Genomic DNA, 20,703 nt, shown 5'->3' with positions numbered 1-20,703 from the left:
ACACAGCTTTAAAAAAAATGTATTGCAAATTCAACAACAATAAAGATTTCTTATCAATTAAGGTACGCCTGGCTTTCTTTAGTGCTTGGTTATTCTTTAGGGCTGCAAGGAATGATTTCTTCTTTTCATTTTTTCGGCTGTGGCCCAAGTGAAAGAGTGATTGTCTTTAAGTTAGAAGGTCGGTGGTTCAACCCCTGGCCCCTGCAATCTGTGTCAAGTGTCCTTGGGCAAGACACTGAACCCCGAGTTGCCCCCGATGCTGCGCCATCAGTGTGTAAATGTGCAGGATTGTGTATCTGATGAGCAGGTGGCACCTTGTGTGGCAGCCTCGGCCCCCAATGAGTGGTGTGTGAGTGGTCCCTGGAGCGTGTAAAGAGCTTTGAGTAGATATTTAAGATTAGGGCTATATCAGTGCAGTCCATTTATCATTGCAGATCAATGCAACAAATGTCAGGAAATAACCCAAACCAAAAAATGACCCCCACAGAGAGGTCCGAAACCCAAAGTAATCAGATCTTTTACTAAAGTTAAAGTAGTTAATACCACATTATAAACTGTCGGCAAGCCTCCCTTGATCGCGCACCCCCACCTCCTATGCAGGTACTTATTACTAGACAAAGAGGGCACGGAGGAATGAAAAAAAACCTAATTGACTCATCAGAAGATGTAATCCTCTTTCCTCGAGTTTCTGCGTGTGAAGTTGGCCAGACTACATCGTTTTCTGAACATCGCCATGCTGAGAAATCCAGAGAGAGTTGAGTGGAGCTGATGGTCTTCATTAGCTTTGGAGCAACTCATTTGAAAACAGCTTAAATGTAACGGACTTTTATTAATATAAAGGAGTTACGCCCTAAAGCTTTAAAGTAACAAAAGTAATGTTTAGTGATGTCCTCCATGCGTCCTTTCTTAGTTTCTTTCCCCTCCGTGAACTCACAGATGTCTCATTTGTCTCCTCACTTTCCCTTCCAGTCAAGGTCAAGGCTGAAAAGGGCAATTCCGTAACTTATCTCCCCTTACACATTCGTATTCATACTAATGTTACGTTTATATATATACACTCTATATAGTATATACTGTATATCTATCAGCCCTTTGTCATCTGTGCTTTTAAGAACCAAGTTTAATTCTGTGAATTAGAGCTGCTCTGATTAGTTGACAAAAGAATTCATTGGCAAATATTTTGATATTCAATCATTTAGGTAATTTTCCAAGCCAACAATAGCTAACCCTCTCTGGTTGTAGCTTCTCAAAGTATTCTGTTTTATAGCACTAAGAACTTTTGTGTTTTGGACTGATGGACAGAACATATTTGTTGACGACAGCTTGGACTCAGAACAGTTTTCTCACCAGAAACTAAAATGAAAACGGTCGTTAGGTGCAGACCTGAATGTGAATACTCATTTTGATCCTGAAATTAATTTGGATGTATATGAGGTTGTTAATTTAAAAAAAAAAAAGATTCTCCAGTTGTAATCATCCGAGTCCTACATTCTGTTTTGAGAAGACTTTATTGCGGATATGCGGGTTAAGGTTCACTGTGTGTAACACAGCAGGATTGGGAGAACAACCAGCATTTCATTTGTTTAGAAGCGGTTACATACTCGACATCGATCTTCATAAATGATTTGTCAGATTGGATTATTCACAGTTCAAATGCGTTACTGTACTGTGAATATTATTACAGTTGTAATCTAAATGGCTTTGACATGATACTGTAGTGTGATAGTTAATCAGATTTTTACGTGCGCACTTTTACTTCACAGACACCACTTCACAAGACAAAGAGCTTTTACATTTTCCCAAAATCCTTGTTGTACAAATTAAACACAACATAAATGATCTGTCAACACAGAAAATCAGCCGCAGTATTTTACGAGCCTGTCCTGAAGGCTACTCCGTGTCACACACATGCCACCTTAAGAATAACTTCTAAACTGTAAAATACACGACTATCCCCTCTAAATACTCCATTCTACCCTGAATTGTACTGCATCATTCAACATACTAAACATATAAATATAATCAAGTCAATTAACCTGAAGACATTTGAAGAACACAGTGACATAGCGTTATACAGTATGTAGATTTCTCTTATTTCTGTAGAACACAAGTGTAACACACACACACACACAGACACACACACAATGATGACAATATTAATAGTTAGAGAGCAGCGTTCGGTTAAGTTCTCTTCAACACTCATTTTCCCAATTAAATGAAATAAATTTGGGGCTTAATATGTTAAAAATCAACTTAACATCGCAGTCTGTAAGTAGTAATGGAAGTTTCATCTTGATGTGCGGCCCCTTCCATTTGGGACTTAGTATAAAAAAAGGGCTACAATTTCTACTCATTTTTAAATGAAACTGACCGGGATTCAAACATAAATACCTTTCATGATGATTTGATGTGAAATAATCAGAGAAAGCGGTAAAAAAAGAAATAAGGACTGGATGGTAAAGGAAAGTTAAAAGTGTAATCACAGCCACCCGTGATGAGCTTGTGCTCGTCTCTGGTCTCGGTCTCCATTTGGTCTGCACGCGGCGCTTCAGGCTACGTTGACACGGCAACGCTCACGCTAAACGCGGTAAACTTGTGTTTTGCACGTCACGTTTTGCAGTGCAAACTCTCTTTTTGTCTGAAAGACGAAAAGAAAAGTTCAAATGGTAAAAGTACTGGGGGAACGCTTACTGTTGGTAGGGGTCTTACTGTTTTTTAAATTCAACAATTGTAATTCAAATAATCTTTCCAAAAGAAAACGAGTAATCATGTAATCGTGATTTCAATATTGACCAAATTAATTGGGGTTATGATTTCTCTGATAATCAAGCAGCCCTATTAGATTCACTCTGGAACCCAGTTTTAAAAGTTTTCTTTGGCAGCCCCCCACCCTCCCCCCCCCCCCTCCCCCCCCCCCCAACTGTTGCCGTGTAAACAAACAGCCAGAACGTGAAAATAATTTTGCCCTAATAGTTGAAAGCGTGTAAACGGCCTGTCAGTCTTCACAGGTAGGGGTACTGGTTGACTTTTCGCTGGTAAGTAGCGCTGGCGTGGTGGAACGGCTGCCCCCCCAGCTGCTGCTGCTGCTGCTGCTGCTGCTGCTGCTGCTGCTGTTGGGGGTGGGGGTTGCTGTAGTGTCCCGGAGCCGAGCCGCCCAGGGCCAGGCTGCCGTTCTTCTGGAGCAGTGCCAGGGAAGGGTAAGCTCCGCTGGCCCTGCCGTGGCGGGATGAGCCCCCTTGCATCTGGTCCACAGCCTGGGACACGGAGGCCAGGGCGGCGGACGCTGGGTACGCGTACAGGTTCGGGGTCGAGCTGAACAGGGTGTTCTCATGAAGGTAGGATGAATGGGACGAGGCGGGGGGGGGATAGGTGGGCTGCCGCCTCAGGGAGCCACTGCTTCCTGTTTGGTCACTGGTTGATGACATCACAGACTGCTGTACCTGAAACAACAGGGAGATGGTCAAAGATAGCCACTTATTGAGGGGAAGAGTTCAAAATTAGCACCATCCACCAGCCAAATGCTGGTAGATATGCCAAAAAAACAATGGTAATCTACCGAGTGTTTGGGAAATATTGAACATTCACTAGCCGGTTAGCAAGAAGGCGAGTACAAATCTACCAGCCGCTTGCATTTTCTCAGTATTTGGCTGGTGGATGGTGCTTAAATACAGAGCTCAGTGGGACACATGGTAATAACCCTATAGTGTTTGGACATGAATAATATTCAAGCTGAATTAAACATCACTACTCTAAAGTGCCTGTTAGAAGGCAAAAGTTGGTATTCATAGTTCAAAACGTTCATGGAGTCAGAAGAGATGCTGTTAGCAAGCCTGAGCATGCTCTTCTTCTGGGTTGGTCCTTTAACAGAAAGAACAGAAATGAAGACGTAAAAGTTTTTGACAGGTTGGATTCAGCGTGAATAGCATTAATATCCAAATGAGGGACAAACCGATATTAAATTAATAATCGTGGCAAAAACTGTTTCCCACAATTATTATTGCCAAAAATGTCACAGTAGCTCTGTCAGTAGGGGAGTTGGGTTGGGAACCGGAGGGTCGCTGGTTCAAGTCCCCATATGGACCCAAGTATGGCGGTGAGCTGGTAGCTTTAGAGGTGCCAGTTCACCTCCTGGGCACTGCCAAGGTGCTCTTGAGCAAGGCCCCCCCCCCCCCCCCCCCCACACTCTGACATCTCTCTGTTTAGTGCATGTGTAGGTACTGAGCATGTGTGAGTAATTCAGGCCTGTGTGTAATAACAACAGAGTGTAAATTGTAATTTCCCCTTGCAGGATTAATAAAGTATACATTATGATTATTATTGATATTCAACAAACCGAATGGTTAGTGCTTTAGTGAGGTAACATCACTTTGTTAGTCAAGTAAAATACATGCCTACTTTTTCAATTTAATATCACGACGCCCCAATAAACTAGCGGCGCTCCAGGGTATCTGTAAGCCCAGCATGTAATGGCCAGAGTAGTGTAGTTACAGCTAGTGTCTGCCCTGCTGGGGCTGGCTCTGATCAGTAGAAAGCCCCCATGTTGTTAGCATCAGTGTGTTTCACCCATGGTTTTAGTCTGTAGTAACACGGGTTACAGTACACATTTATGGCAGAAACTCCACAGTTAATTACATTATCTAATATATGTACTTCTTCATTAGACTGATCAGAATATCACATAAAAACACCAGATGTGCCAGATGTGTCTAGATAACTCAATAACTGTTCAATTGCATTATTCTCTCACCTCCTGAATGTGCGTTTTACTGATTGTACCTGTGATGCTGTATGACTGCTTCATGTTTTTATTCCTTATGAGCAGATGATTGGTAGATGGTCATGGTTGCTCCTTGTTGAGCAGACATCAGTTCCGTAGCGTTACCTGACTCAGGTTGAGAGGCTGAGATCTGCTGGATGCAGCCCGTTGATGCCGGTCACTGTTGGAATCTCCTGGCCGACTGGACTGCTGAGTCGACCCTTTCTTGGATTTTCCGGTGCCACTTGTAGCTGGATCTAACCGGGCAGAACCAGACACAGTACCGTGAGCACTAAGAAGAGAATACGTTCCAGCTGCTTGAAGTAAAAAGGATCAGTTTAACCTGTGAATCTACGAGCGGAGATGATAAGTACTGTGCCTAAAATGCAAACACAGCTTGTTACCTAAAATATAATGTATATACTTATATGGAGTAGGAGTGTTTGCTTTTGTTTGCATACTGCAAACTACCTCCTCCTGCTGCCCTGAAATCACCTTGTGGGAAATTTATTTTTAAACAAAAAATTAAATTGAATCGTGACACCCCTAATATGAAGACTATATAATAATGATGTTTGAAGACAAGAGGACCTGGAGCTGCGGGAGCTTTGTGGGTTGTGCTGTCCCTCGGCTGGCTCTTCACAGAGGGCGTGATCACGGCCAAAGACTTGGCGGGCTGCGAGGTGGTCTTGGTGCTCAGGGGGCTGCTGGTGGACGAGTCAGAGTCATGGGAGTCGTGCACCGTCACACAGCTGATCACGTTGGTCCTCTGACTTGTTCCAGAGCTGCAGGAGAGGAAAGTAAGATAACCATTTAAAATAAATCTCTGAAAATGTCACTTAAAAGTAAGGCTAGGTATCGTCAAATATCTTCCATACCAGTACCGGAACCAACACCGCGACTTTGATATGGTTCCTAAACAATACTTAACAATACATATTACACAAAATTTATTTTCAACCCGATGGCTGACTGCTGGCAGAACTGTCAGTCAGACTGAGTCAGCCTCCCCGAGTTGGCCAAAGAAAGAGCCTCGGAACACACTGTCAACGGCAGCTGATTGGACGAACGCGTCACATGGGTCTGGTTTCACCGGAAGTTCAAAGCCGGACTGTCATGGCGGCTTGTTCAGAATATCATCTCATATTTTACTAAGACAGTTCAGCAAAACGTGACTCTGAAAACATTTTAAGGAGAAATCGGCTGTAAAGAAATCTTCATTTCAGATCGACAAAGGTCAGTTCAAACGATTTTCAGATTTTGAGAGGCTCATCCCGCTCGTCATTTCCGGGTTAGCACTCCACCAATCAGATTGGTCATTTGAATCCGACTGCCGGCAGTGCCCTCCTCCTGACTGAGCATGTCAGATCGGCCAAAATGACGGCCACTATATCTATCTATCTACTTAGCAATGATTCAAAAGAGAATTTAGGTATTTTTTTCCAATCGCCCAACCCCAAACACCCGAGTACTAGCGAGACGCACCGTCCATTTGCATGGTAACATAGTATCTTTAGACTCTACGTGGACCCCCCCACACCCCCTGACGAAAACACCTTCCCGCATCTGCTAGGGAGGCAATTCTGTCGGTGCCTAAAAAGTATGAAATAGGTACCCAGCCCTACTCCAAAGTGTGAAAATTCAAATTGTGCAGACAGGAAATGAGCTCACAAGGCAGGGGGGAACTTCCTGTCATCGTCGTCGTCGGAGTCGCTGTGGATGGTGATGATGCTGACAGCTGGACTGGGGGTGTCTGAGATGACGATGGGCTGAGACTGGTCGCCAGCCAAAGCATTAGTGTTGTGGAGCACAGTGGTTGCCGATGACGACACAGTCCTGCAGGGGGGGACAAGATGCTCCCTCACTGGCTTATTGCAAATACTTCATCTCCATCAATATTTAAGACAGCAGAGTTGTTGCCTTTCATTTCCAGCTTTTATAATTTTTTTTAATATTCATACATTTTTACATCCTTATAAAATAAAGTACACAACAGCAAGTAAAAGGATCAAATATTGCATCGATAGCAGATGCTATTCCAAAGTAAACACATTAAATGTGGGTGTTCAGTGTGGTATAGAGCTAAAATGAAAACTTCACAACAAGTTTGATAATGGATTTATCATTCAAGTTCATTTTCAAGCTAAAAATCATAAACCTTTGCTAAATTCAGTTTCTCAATTTTGAAGATTAGCAGCTCGTATGATAGACAATTCAATATTTGGGGTTTTGGTCTTCTGGTTGGACAAACAGCATAAGGATAAGGCTGGTGGTAGTATCTATTTTAATTATTGTCAAAAAACCATGAGAAGACTAAAACTGACATTTGTTAGTCCGCCTCTCAATGCTTTCCAACTTCCCTACACTGTCTGGGGCTTTAAAAACTTTACAGGTTATGCAGATGATGTAACTGTATGACAGGATACCTGGTTCTGCTCTCTACATGCCGAGCCTTGGACCTCTTGCCCTGTTGGGACCTGGCCCCTGAGTTGTGGCTTTGGGAGACAGCGTGACGACCAGCACCAGAGTCCTGCTGGCCGACGCCGTCATATTGGTTTCCATGACGACCCCTTTGAAAAGGAAGAACACATTTGACTTATTTTAGACTGCATCACGTCTGTATGACTGACTGACTGACCACATTTGCTAAACGGTCCATTCCAATTGTGTTCTTTTGCGAACGTTTTTAAAATCAATTTTTTCCCCTAGGATCAATATTTGTTATGTTTTTACTAATGATTTATAATGGTTCAACGGTACCGCCTACCGAGCTGAACCATTGTGTTGGGAGATAAAACAAAAGCAAGAAATCCAAGATGGTGATTATGTCAATGATCGAATTAATCAGTGTTTATTCTCTACATAATATCAGTTTCCAGCTAAACAGAGCAAAGCAGAAAATACAGAAAATACATGTTATATTCTTCTTTACAAATAAAAGGAATGTCAGACTGACTCACATGTGATGTTCAATCTTTAAAAAAAACTAAACAGGAATGTCTCACAATATATACTGTCTCTAGAAGTGTCTTATTCTACTTTTAGTTTTGTTAAAGAAGGAAAAGAAAATCCCAATAATCCATACTTCAAACCGGCACCCATATATTGTAAAAGAATCATTCGGGACAAAAAGCATATGATCCCAACCCTACTGTCTATTATGTTTTAATATTAGAAGCTGAAGCTGTGCTTTTAAACGCAGCCTGAGGACACAGGGTCCCGACTCCACTCACCTCCAGCCAGAAGCTTGTTGACTGTCAGAGATCGGGGCTCCCATGGGTGAGTCGGGCACCACGGCCTGCCCAGGATTGTGGATGGCCATGCCTGGCATCTGCTGCCATGTGGAAGGGATGAGGATCTGCTGTGTGCCTGCCGGCCAGCCCTGCTGTGTGTTCACATTAAACCCATGTTCAAATACCTCAAAAACCTCAAAATACGTTCAAAAACCTGAAACGTCAACAGTGACACTTTAAGAAGAGAACAAAGTGCAGTGTGTCTACCAAAGTAGCGTAGGAGTCGGAGACATTTTCTTAGAGAATCCCAGTGAAATATAAGTGAAATATCAGTTTAGTTCAGCCCTGTGGCACACCAAGACCCTGACACACTGGCAGCTGGACAAAACTCCAACCTCGGCATCCGGTTTCCAGACTTACTCCTGTGCAGAGAGAGCTGCATGTATTGCTGTAGAGAAGGAAATGTGTTAAAACAGATGTAATAAGCAGAAAATAACCAAGCTTAAAGACCCAGTTGACTCAGGATCTGATGCCGAAAGAATACAAGCTGTGAAACAGAGAAGGTTCCGAAACGAGACAGCCACCCTGAAAGTTAAAGGAATGTTAGTCTGAGCCAGAGAAAGGGGGGGGGGGTGAAAGTGTCTCTTGACATTTGTTATACAGCTTTTAATAACCCTTGTGTTGTCTTCCCATCAAAATTGAAAAATGTAAGACTTTTGTTGACGCTTTCTATCCATGTTTTTAACTTTTCTTGCAATTTTGTCCCTTTTTCCAACACTTTTGATGCTTTTTTTTTTATTTTTTGTCACTTTTTTTGACGTTTAACACTAACTTATTAACTTTAGTTTTACAGTTATTTTAGAAAATGTATGGTCAATAAACCTCATTTATAGGAAATTATACCTAATGTTTGAGTTAGAAAAGCAGAAATTAGGATTTTTTTCGACTAAAATGAAAGGAATGGATGTTGATGGATAATCACAGACTGGAATGTGTCAACTTTTACTCAATGCTATTTCAAAAACACTTCAATTTGTTTTTCAAATGCTACAAAATTGAATAAGACGCCCCACAACTAATGAAAGTAGAGATTTGTACTTGGCAAAGAGCGTTGGGTGGAATCAATCATGGTATTTTGGGGAATTAAAAAGAACATTGCTATAGGAAAACGGGACAATTTGACCACAGGTTAAAAAAAAAAGTCAAAAAGAGTCAATCTCCAAATGCAGATGAACTGACTCCATCGGAGGAGATGTCATTCTTATATGAAGCTCCTGTTTAACTACATATTCGGTCAATATTGGTTTTCACTAACGACAAAACAACAAATTATCCGTGCATTTACATAGAACTAAGCTTTAGGAGCTTTCCCTCTCTACTATCCCCCCTCGACTATTTACAGTGAGTTGTTAAAACCTTTTCTTTTTATTAAACTCTGAACACAAACAATGTTCTCAGTGCTGAGTTCATGTGTGGAGCCCCTGGTGAGACTTGGACCAAAGTCTCATGTTGTGTTGAGCTTCTTAGTGTTTTCAAACTAGCGATTTTGATGCTATCATAGTAGTGTCCCTAGCTCTCCCGTTCAAAAGGCCATTGGACCCGATTCCATACAATTCACAATTTTAAGTTCACGATACAATTTTCTCGCGACTTTTTTTAACAGAATGAAATCGCTGAAATCGCTGCAAAAATTCCTTTATTTATATTAACTGTGCAAAATGGCAGATGTGTCCTCTTATCAAAAGTGAAAATAAAATAGTATTTTATCTCCAATAAAAGCTGTGGTAACTGATCAAGGGCAGAACTATCGTGACATGATTCATGGGGTAAGTAGTTTTCTCTAATTCATAGTGAAGTCATTTTCGGAACTTACTTAAATTATTTGCCTTTAACCTTTAGTCATTTATCCACATTATTGCTGATTATTTACCAAAAATCTAATTTAGAAAATATTTTTGTGAAAGCACCAATAGCCAACCCTACAATACGCAATGCCCATGTCGATGTATTTGGTCAAAAATACCGTTATATTTATTTAGCTGTACATTGCACCGCTGCTGTAGTGGATTTTATATAAGAGAGTGGATTCCATACTGGAATTAGATTCAATACAACCCATCAAAGTGGAGCGTAGCAGGGATGCACTGGGTCCTACCTGTGCCAGCACGCCGGGCTGGATGTGAAGAGACTGGGACGACTGGTTCTGAGGGACTAAGGGTACAGAGTTGTCCATCCTCACTGGGTAACCAGAGGGCTTATTGGAGGTTTGAAGACCTGGAAGGAAAAGATAATGTCAATACATTTAAAAAAATAAAAAAAAAAGATACTAAATGTAGAATATAAGAAATGTAGGCATTATGAAGGTAGCAGCAAAAATGCAAAATATCCATAAAGGTTTTGTCCTTTTGTTGCTGGTTGGTCAAATTATTTTAATTTCTACATTTTGTCAAGGTAATTGTGAAATGACAATATGGACCAGTGCAATATCCAAATCACAGGAGGGCGCAAAATATGTGCAAACCATTCCAAAATAAAGTATTGTGTTGCTGCAGAGACATCACGGCCTACAAATGGAATCCTACAGACTTATGATGGCGTGGCTTCTTTTCTGTTGCTTTGTTTTGGTCTTCGTAATTTTTAATTTGCCTCAGTGATCGCCACGGTATGAATAATAGGGGTGGGAAAACTAATCGATCCTTAGATGCGTCGCGATACTCTCTAGATCCGATGCTCGATTCTGAGAAGTTACTAATCGATTATTTTTTTAAAAAAAACTGTGATTTTATTTAAAAGTTACTGTCTCCAGAAATGTACAAATCAGAAAACAGTAGGCCTGTAACGATATGCAAAATTAAACCGGAATCGCGAGACTTCCTTCTCGTCCAGATCCAGTGCTACCATATCTGTAAATTACTAGTAGTCCTTTTGGTGCCATATTCCTGTTTTGTCTGGTAAATTTAGCTAACTGTACAGACGGCATAAAGTGAAGGGGAGGGGGGGCACCGGTCACGCTAACGGAGGTGTAACGTTACAAATGGCCAAATCTACTTCGTCACATTACATGTGACCACCTCGTGTTTCATGTTCTAAGAAGCCAATTCTCCGCCTTTAAACATGACTGAGCCTCTGCCATGGAAGATCAAGCACGGCTTAAGGCTATGGAATGACTACAAAATAAAAACCTTTCATTAAAAATGTCATTAAAACTTATATATACAGTATAAATACTGTATATGTCAAAATCTAACAAACTCAGATTTATATGTACATTTTTTTAAATCACGCGTGGAAATGTACATTAACCCTTATGTTGTCCTTGGGTCAAACTGACCCCTTTTCCTATAACAATATTCTTTTAACCTTTGTGTTGTCGTCCCGTTAACCATGAACTTGTCCTTCCTTTTTTTGTGATTTTCCAATGTTTTTGCTGCTTTTTCTGATTTACTTGTCACTTTTTCCATGCTTTTGGCACATTTCTTTGTAAAACTTGAGCTGGTTTAATAGGTTTTACACTTATTCTTGGAATTCCTGGTCAACGACCCTCATTTGTATCAAATTATACATGCGATTTTAGTTAAAAAGGCAGAAATGATGAATTATTTTAACAAATCACAGGATGTTGATGTTATGTCAAAGTTTTCTCCGGATACTGTTTTGAAACCATGAAAAAAAAAGAATTCAAATTCTATAAGATTAAATAAAACACCCAAAAATCCAATGAAAGTAATCATTAATGTTACTTGAAGAATGTATGGAAACATCCATGTTATCTTTGGGCAATTTGGTTGTTAGAAATCCATATTTCTGATTTAAAACACTTTGAAACGGGTCAGTTTGACCCGAGGACAACACAAGGGTTAAAAATCGTTGCATCGTGATGCGTTGGCCTCTGAATTGGAATTGAGAGGTAGCAAGAGATTCCCCCCCCCCCCAAATGAATAAAGGTTGAGTGAACAAACATCTTGCTTCTCACCCTGGATGGTGGGGGGGCAAACTATGAGTGTTTGCTGGAAGGGCTCCGTCTGGGCGCAGAGCTGGGTGGGTCTGGTCTGCAGGGGCACGCCCTGCTGGGTCAGGCCCGGGATGTTTATGGTCGCCTGCTGGTAGAGGCCAGGCTGGTAGTTGAGCAGCGGGACGTTGCTGCTGAGGGACAGGGACTGGCCGCCTGTGTTCAACGCCTGAAAAGACGAGCGGAGTTCAGCAACAAAGTCCACGGAGCCTCAACATGATAAACAATGTTCTACATCCACCTGCGTTATGAAAAATAACACAGTCTTCCCTAGGTTATGAAAAATGCAGATTCAGTTGATGGTTTTAAAAACCCTTTTGTTTCATATGCACTTTGTCCAGTAATGTGTGTGGGTGGTTTTTCATAGTTTTATTGCCTTTTATTTCCTAGGTTTTATTACATTAATGTTGGCTTTTGGTCTGACTGTTTCCTCCTGTCTTTTATTAATGTATATTGATGTTACAGCTCCTTGTAACCATGGTTTTGACTGACTGTCTGACTGGCATTCAGAAGCTCATTTACATACAGACGTGCCCGTTGAATGCCATATATGGTCAACCACAAGTTCCCATAGCCTTGATGTGAAGTTACAAAAAGTAGCATCCAGATCAAGATACGAAAAAACATCACAGAAAAAAGACGTGGGAAAGTTTCACTACCTTACGCTGAAGACACAGACATATGGACAAAAGTCTCATTTCGTGTGTTCCTGTTAATGGTGATACATTTTGTTCAGTTGGAACGCGAGTGATGGGGCAAGATCTTCCTAAATACAAAAAAACATGTTCAATGAAACAAGGTTACGCCTGTTACCTAATAAACTCAGTGTACAAAGATGAATAATTGAAGATAAAGTATGGGGACAGATGATTGACAGATGGTCAAATTAAGAATCGCAGTACCATTGCAATGCACTTAGGAATTGGTTTTACTGGAAATCGGTGCACTTAAACAGATTTAACAGATCTTATTGAATCCTCTGGAATTTTCAAATGCAGCAGTACTAGAGAAACAAGAGTTACTCATGTTGTAACTTCTAAAAATGGGAATGCACGTCTTTGAGCACTCACACTCGCTAGCAAACTGATAATTCAAAATATTTGCATAGAAATGAGGTTCAAGCACAATGCTGTGCATACACATAGTTACTAAATGAGGCCTTTACAAAGCTACTGTTCTAAACTGCAACAAGTGAAAACTGGATCAACAAAAAACATTTTAGGGCTGTCAATGGATTTCATATTTACTTTGCAATTAATGGCATGAGTGTCATAGTTTACTGGCAATGAATCACACATTGCTTTAAATTAGTGCGGCCAAACGATTAAAGACATTTAATTGCAATTAATCACATTAATGTCATAGTTAACTTGCAATTAATCGCACATTTTTATCTATTCTAAATGTCCCTTGATTTCCTTTTTTCCCATTATTTTTTTCTCATTTTAATGCATTGCAATCAACATGGAAAAGTGGATCAGCTCGCTTTGTGCAAAAACATAATTGGCATATAGCCTACTGTAGTGTTCAAGACCCTACAGTATTTGGCATCAGTTATGCTTGGCCATCAAGTGGTATTTCAGACTGGGGGGGGGGGGGGGGGGTGTATTTCAGACTAGCCAAACACACAGATCACTTTGGTGATCAAATCAAACAAAGTTTGCTAGGCCAAAAAGAACGTTAATCTCACGATAAAAACATTGACGGCGTTAAAATGGGTTTGCACTAACGCCGTTAATAGCGCGTTTATTTGACAGCACTACTTTAAATGTACTTTAAAAAAATTTCTCAAGTGATATTTAAGACTTGACTACGCCGCCGGTAACCCAGTTGACATTACCAGTACATGCAAATGACGTTAATCTTGTGGAGAGAACCATCTGGAAGGGCTTGGAAACTCAACTTGCCATTCTTTATCCATCCACTCCTGTTCATGGATATATTATATCCGTGAGACCGGTTCACCCCCTTGTTATTAATGCATTCATTATGACATTTTTTTTTTGTGAAGAAGCCAATGAGCCGGAGTCATCAGAGATAACGTTCTCACCTGATTGTGCTGGTTGAGTTGGCTACTGAAGGTGACAGTGAGGTTGGTGGCTGCACTCGGGGTATTGTTGCTCGCAAACAGATTTTTTCCATTCTCAAAGGCGCTGCATCTGCGTTTGCAAATGTCCATATTTTGGAAGCAGGACTTCACACTGTTTAATAAAACAGAAAAAAGGTCAAACAGGAACAAAGAGGGAATCCTGATTCCCAGCCAACCCACTCATCCCTGTCCCAGTCCTACACGTACTGAGAGCTGTGAGGGAAGTGCAGCAGGTGTGTCATGGTAACAAAGGGGTGGTTCAGCGTCTTCATGGGCGTGATCCGTTTGTCTGCGTCTAGCGTCAGCATCTTCTTCAGCAGGTCTATGAACTCCCGCCTGTCGGCCTTCTCTGCCAAGATGTCCGTCCCCTCCAGGTTGGTCATGTTCACCTGCAGAGACAGGAACCTGGGTTTGTCAAACCGCATCCTGTTCCACCCAACGACATTGAAAACATAACCAGTTCCAGAACCAGTTCCGCCGGTAATAAATACCATTAACTGGAAGAGCTTATGTGAAATTAGACGGCTCTTTCCTCACCTGCATCATATCATCCAGACAGTTGAAGATGTATTTCCTGGCCTCCTTGGACTTGATGCCCATCTCCGCCTCGTGCTCTGCAGGGGTCTTCACAACAATAACGCAGCAACACCTCAGTGTATGTACTGTACATATGCTTGATGATGGAATGTGTCTCAGATACCTCTGCGGAGTCACTTACTTTGAGTCTCCAGAGGGGGTAGCTGGAGTCGGGGCCTCTGTTAAAAAAGCGGCTGGTCTTGGTCCCTGCACTTAGCAGGTACTCTGCGGGAAGGCCCTGGGTCTGGGAAATGTATCGAATCTGAGAGAGACAGTTGGACAAAGAAGCAATTGCCAGCGTGAGTCAAATATGAACCTTGGGGGCGCCCAGATAGCTCAGTTGGTAGAGCGGGTGCCCATATATGGGGGTTTACTCTTCGTCACAGCGTCCCTGAGTTCAACTCTGACTTGCGGCCCTTTGCTGCATGTCATTCCCCCGCTTTCATGTCTTCATCTGTCTTGTCAAATAAAGGTCTGAAATGCCCAAAAAATGCATCTTGGGACCTATATGTGTTCTCAAAAACAGTTTATACAGTTATCATCACCCCAGGGCTGGTCGTGTCAATTTCTGAAGGAGGTCTTCTTCAGCTACACACAAAAAAACATGCAAAAGTTGTGCGAATAATTTGGTTATTATTCAAAGTTAACTGTCACGTCCACAAACATCTTTTGAGACTGTTCAATTATTAACTGGTAAAAGTATTTAAATCCAAACACATTTTCCTCTCCCACCCTGACAAAGATGCTACTGAACAACCAACAACAAGTTGTACACATTATACACGGAGAAAAAGAGAGCCAGCCGCTAGTTAGCTTAGCATTAGGGATCGACCGAGTCTGGGTTTTAAAGGCTGATGCCGATAATTAGTAGTTAATGGAACCAGTATTTGACACTGATATGCATTTACAGTGAAATAAAAATCTTTAAGTCAAAATTAAGATTTTGGAATGTTACACACTCTAACACAAAACTTTTTGAAAATGCTTTAAGCAATTATCATATAAATCAGAGCTGTTCTTGTTGTCCTCGGGTCAATTTGACCCGTTTACAAAAAACTTTCTATATCAGAACTATGACAAAAGAACATTGAAAAAAGTGACATTTGTTGGGAAAAAAAACTATAAAAACACAGGGGGAAAAAAAATCAACAAAAACATTCTTTTTTTAAATGCTGAAAAAGTGACAAAAAATCTGAAAAATTACTAAAAAAAAACATCCAAAACATTGGAAAAAGCGACAAAAACAATTAACAATTACTCAAGTTAAAAAATTGACATAATTAATAAAACGTCAAAAAAGTGACAAAACATTTGAATAAAATTGACAAAAATGTAGGGAAAAGTGTAGACAAAGAACATGAGGAAATTGTTGAAATTTCAACCCAGAAAAACACAAAGTTGCTTGGTCGACGGTAAGAAAACACAAGGGTTAAAGTTGATTTGTTTTACCCACTTCTAGATTCCCTTTGTCAGAGGATATGTCAATGTCAACATTGAAAGACACAGAAAGAAAGGCCGGCACATGACCTCCTGTAAAACCCCACTTTACATGTATTATTTTTAACTCTTGGACAGAGCCAGGCTAGCTGTTTCCCCCTGTTTCTAGTCTTTATGCTAAGCTATGCTAACAAGCTGTTGGTTGAAGCTTCATACGGAGCAGACACCATGAGAGAGGAATCCATCTTTTTATTTAACTCTTGGGAAGAAAGTCAAACTCTTTATCACGGTTTTCTGTTCTAATCTCTGGTCCAAATCAGTTGTTGATAAACTTCATCTTTAACTTTAGCGTTTTTCCCCTTGGTTTGTTTTCATTTCATCTAAACCGGTGTGAAAGCCCCCTATGGTATATAAGGGTGGTGCAGCTGACCTGATCATACTCTGAGGCGCCGGGATAAAGCGGCCATCCCAAGAACAGCTCAGCAATGACGCATCCCAATGACCACATGTCGATGGCTTCACAGAAAGGAAGGCCCAGAATGATCTCCGGAGCTCTGCAAGCACATAAACATTGACAAATCACACAATCAGAGCAGGTAATTGACCTAATAGTCAGAGTTCTTACTTTACGGTCCAGGCTGACGTACTCACCTGTAGTACCGGGACTGCAGGTAGGTGGAACAAACCGCTTTGGACACGTGGCTGGCCGAGCCAAAATCAATGACTTTCACTCTGTACGGCTGCCTCAGAGGGTCCACTAACATGATGTTTTCAGGCTTCAGGTCGGCGTGGATCAGCCCCAGGCTCTTCAGCTTCATCAGGGCCGTGGCGACCTGCTGCAGAATCGGCCGGATACACTTGAGCAGCAGAGGGCTGAACTTGCTGTGCTTTAGGAAGTCGTAGAGGTTCTGCTCCAGCATCTCAAACACAAGGCATGTGTGGTTCTTGTGCTGGAAACACTCGTATGAGCGCACAAAGTTGAACTCATCAGCGTTCTCTGTGCTCAGCCTGCTGAGGATGCTCACCTACAGGGAGAGGGGGAGGGAGATATAACTAGGCCTGGGTACCAAATTCAATACTTTTTAGGCACTGACCGAAGTGCCTTCTTTAAGTGCCTCGTCATTCCATACCCCCGTTCAATACATAAGGTGTTCATCTCATCAGAGTCAGTGAGCCAATAAGCTTGCAGCATTATTTTGGAAATTGATCTTAATGCCTTAATTAAAAACATTTAGGAAAATCCAACCTTTTAAGGACACCAATTTTCTTTGTGAATGAATAATATATTGTAAATAAATAAATGTTCTTCCTTAAAATACAGGCGGCATAAGTATACACACCCCTATGTTAAATTCCCATAGAGGCAGGCAGGTTTTTATTATTAAAGGCCACTTATTTCATGGATCAGGATACTTTGCATCCTGATAAAGTTGTCTTGGGCTTTGGAATTAAAATAGCCCCCCCACAACATCGCATACCCTTCCCAATACATAGAGATTGGCAGATTGGCATGGGGAACTTTCCATAAGATCATCTCTCAATGCAAATCAAACCAGCTATTAGGCTAACTGAAATAGGTTGGATTTTCCTAAATTGTTTGAATTAAGGCATTAAGATCAATTTCCAAAAGATCTTTTTTTTATTCCTCTTTTTAATCAACTAAAGCATGGGTGTGTAAACTTATGCAAGCCACTGTATATATTTCTTTATTTTTTTTGGCAAACTTTCATGTTCATCAACCGCTAAGGGTTAAAGACTGGACAGCTTACTGTGTTACCTGGAGATTACCTGGAGTTTATTTTCTTTTCAAAAATACTCACTTCAATTTGCCCTTGCCGAGCATAAGAGGGATGGTTCTTCAAGATCTTAATTGCCACTATCTCGTTTGTGCCCCGCTTCCAGCACTTTGCCACCTGGCCGAAGGTGCCCCGTCCCAGGAACTCCAGCACCTCGTAGCTGTTGGACATAGAGCACAGGATCTCGTGCTGGACCAGCTGGTAGTCGCCCTCGCTGTGGGAGTTGCTGCTCTTGGTGGTAGAAGTGGAATGTGCTATGGACTGGGCGGTGGTGGTGCCCCCCCCACCACCACCACCAGCAGCGATGCGGTTTGACACCACGGGGGCCGAGAGCTCCTCCAGTATCTGGACGCTGTCGCTGCTGTCCACCTCCTCGCTCTTCCGCTTCAAGCTGTACTGCTTGTGGTAGACGTCGCAAGGCTGCGACGAGGACCCTGCGTCCTTCACACGGCGGCTGGAGGACGACGAGGAGGAAGAGGAGGAGGGAGGGCCGCGAACGCTCCCTGTGCTGTCTGCCGCCCGCACCACCGTCTGCTCCCGGGAGCCGGCTGTAGGCGGGGGCACCTGGTTGGAGGTGTACACGGGGTTGAAGTTGGAGCCAGATGTGGAGGGTGCAGCTCCCTGGGTGGGGCTCTGCTGGTAGTAACCATTATCTCCCAGCTGACTGGAGACATCCCAGGCAGGGTTCTCAACTTTGAGCCTCTTTGAGCGAGAGTAGGCACTGGAGGACACGGAGGGAGAGGAGAACACCTGGAGCTGCGACGCCATGTCCGCCAACGGGATTAAATCTAAAAACCCCAGAGACAAGATGTTGACATGGGTGGACTTGAGAGTTTGCCTTTAACTGATGATGATGATGATGACGGTGCAAACAAATGGGAAATTCAGAGTTTCCCCTGTAATTTTTTGGGGGGGGATGGGATGATTACTTAACCTTTACAAGTGTAAACTGGGACACTACATTGTATTAGTATTATGTAATGTTTCATTCAGGTCAGTGTATTGTTACTTGATGGAATGGAGAAGTTTGCCATATTATTCTTTCAGCATGCATATATATATATATATATATATATATATATATATATATATATATATATATATGTATGTATGTATATATTTATTTCAGTAAAAGACTCATTCTCCCAAAATGCACCACAGAGTGCCACAGGAAGTCATTCCTGCCTGTGGCCATCAAACTCCTCCCTCTAAGTGTCTGACACACACACACTTAGTGAGGTTGAAACTGGACAATATTATCTGTTTTGTGCAATAACATTGTCTTGAAATGTGTGCAATACTCTACTGCTACCATTTTTATTATTTTTATTCTTCTTCTTATTATAATTATTAGTAATACACCATTACAACGCCTTAATTATGTAAATACTGTATCATAACATTCCTATGTAACTATGTAAATACCTTACATATCAACACTCTTTAAATTTCTTTATTTATATTTCCACTTGATATTTATACTATTTGAGCAACTGCAACACAGAATTTCTTCTTCTTCTTTTTTTTTTAAAGATTATTTTTGGGCTTTTCCACCTTTATTGTTGATAGTACAGCTAGGTGAACCCTCGACCTCTTCATCAAGGCATAACATGTGCACCTGATCTACCACAAAGCCAACCTGGCCACAGCAACAACAAAATTATTTTCAACATAGGCTCTTGAGTTTATGTCAGTATTTGTCATTTTTTATTGTTGATAAAATAATAATAATACATATTTGCATAAATCCAGCATATATGTCTGTTCCCATGTTGATAAGAGCTTTAAAAACCTGAAAAAAATTACCTTTTAAAGTACATTTAGAACAGAACGAGAAATCTGAAAATAAATGTTTCATTTCTACAATCATGCCATTAATCCTGTTAAATATTTTAATCCATTAATATAACTAACATACATTTTAACCCCCTGACAACTTCAACAGTGTGACTTATGGATGTGATTGAAATACTTTTCGATCATCTATGGCACAGAAGAAAAAGAGAACCTACTATTTTGCGTGGAAATAAATAAACTATACGATCAAATATGTATTGAATTAGCAGGTGGTCAAATGGTTAGCAGTGTGGGCTCCCAGTAAGAAGACTCTGGGTTCGAATCCAGGTCCTGCTGTATGGTCTCATCCCTTTAAAAAGATTTTAATTTATTGCCAATTAACTCATTAAGAGATTAATTTTATTGAGGAATTGTCTCAGCTCTAGACTATGACTTGTATACTTTGAGCCGGAAAGACACAACATAACACACCTGTGACAGTTAATTAATATATATGCTCCCATCATAATGTCTAGCTACCTGCTATGCATCCATGACGCCACCTGGATCACACATAAGGGTCAGGGTCTTGGTTTTTGGCCCCTGCCCCCGTCAAGTTTTGTGAACGCCACTGCTTTAAAAGGTGCTGTCTGACAGTACCTGGGTTGCGCCTATTTGTTTTTAATATTTTTTTTTACGAATGACAGTAGGCTACCTGTAAGATGACGCCGAACTGCCATTCAAGGCCTCCTCCTCGTCATCTCCTCGCCGGGCTGTGTGTGCTGCTGCGGCGGACCAGCTGGAGCTGCTAGCCGCCTGCTGGAGCTCGCGGACTGTAGCGGGAAGGATGAGGGCACGCGAGCAGTCGAGTCATAACGTTATCTGACTCAAATCCGCAGTCACATCGCGTGTGAAACGAGCGACATGTGCATAATGTCAGTGGAAATTTCAAATAGGAGCATATTGAGCACTGTCGACTAGACAGAGAGCTCCATCATCACCGTACGGCTGGACGCATAGACAGTGAAACG

General features: G+C 41.5%; 1 protein-coding gene across 1 annotated transcript; it reads right to left on the bottom strand.

Annotated features, from left to right (window-relative positions):
- Nucleotides 1–1,489: 1,489 nt before the first annotated feature.
- hipk1a (homeodomain interacting protein kinase 1a) lies at nucleotides 1,490–20,703 on the bottom strand. The gene is made up of 16 exons (XM_032520804.1): nucleotides 20,388–20,703; nucleotides 17,921–18,684; nucleotides 16,752–17,125; nucleotides 16,531–16,654; nucleotides 14,806–14,925; nucleotides 14,625–14,711; nucleotides 14,295–14,476; nucleotides 14,049–14,199; nucleotides 11,963–12,167; nucleotides 10,145–10,263; nucleotides 7,990–8,141; nucleotides 7,183–7,326; nucleotides 6,428–6,592; nucleotides 5,348–5,541; nucleotides 4,883–5,013; nucleotides 1,490–3,440 (listed from the first exon to the last, which is right to left on the bottom strand). Exons 1-16 carry the CDS (start codon nucleotides 20,410–20,412, stop codon nucleotides 3,003–3,005), a joined length of 3,375 nt encoding a protein of 1,124 aa, XP_032376695.1. The 5' UTR covers nucleotides 20,413–20,703; the 3' UTR covers nucleotides 1,490–3,002.

The sequence above is a fragment of the Etheostoma spectabile genome, chromosome 7 (assembly GCF_008692095.1).
Source record: "Etheostoma spectabile isolate EspeVRDwgs_2016 chromosome 7, UIUC_Espe_1.0, whole genome shotgun sequence".
NCBI lineage: Eukaryota > Metazoa > Chordata > Actinopteri > Perciformes > Percidae > Etheostoma > Etheostoma spectabile.
Note: the sequence above shows the minus strand (reverse complement) of the source record. Positions and strands in the feature narration are given on the sequence as shown.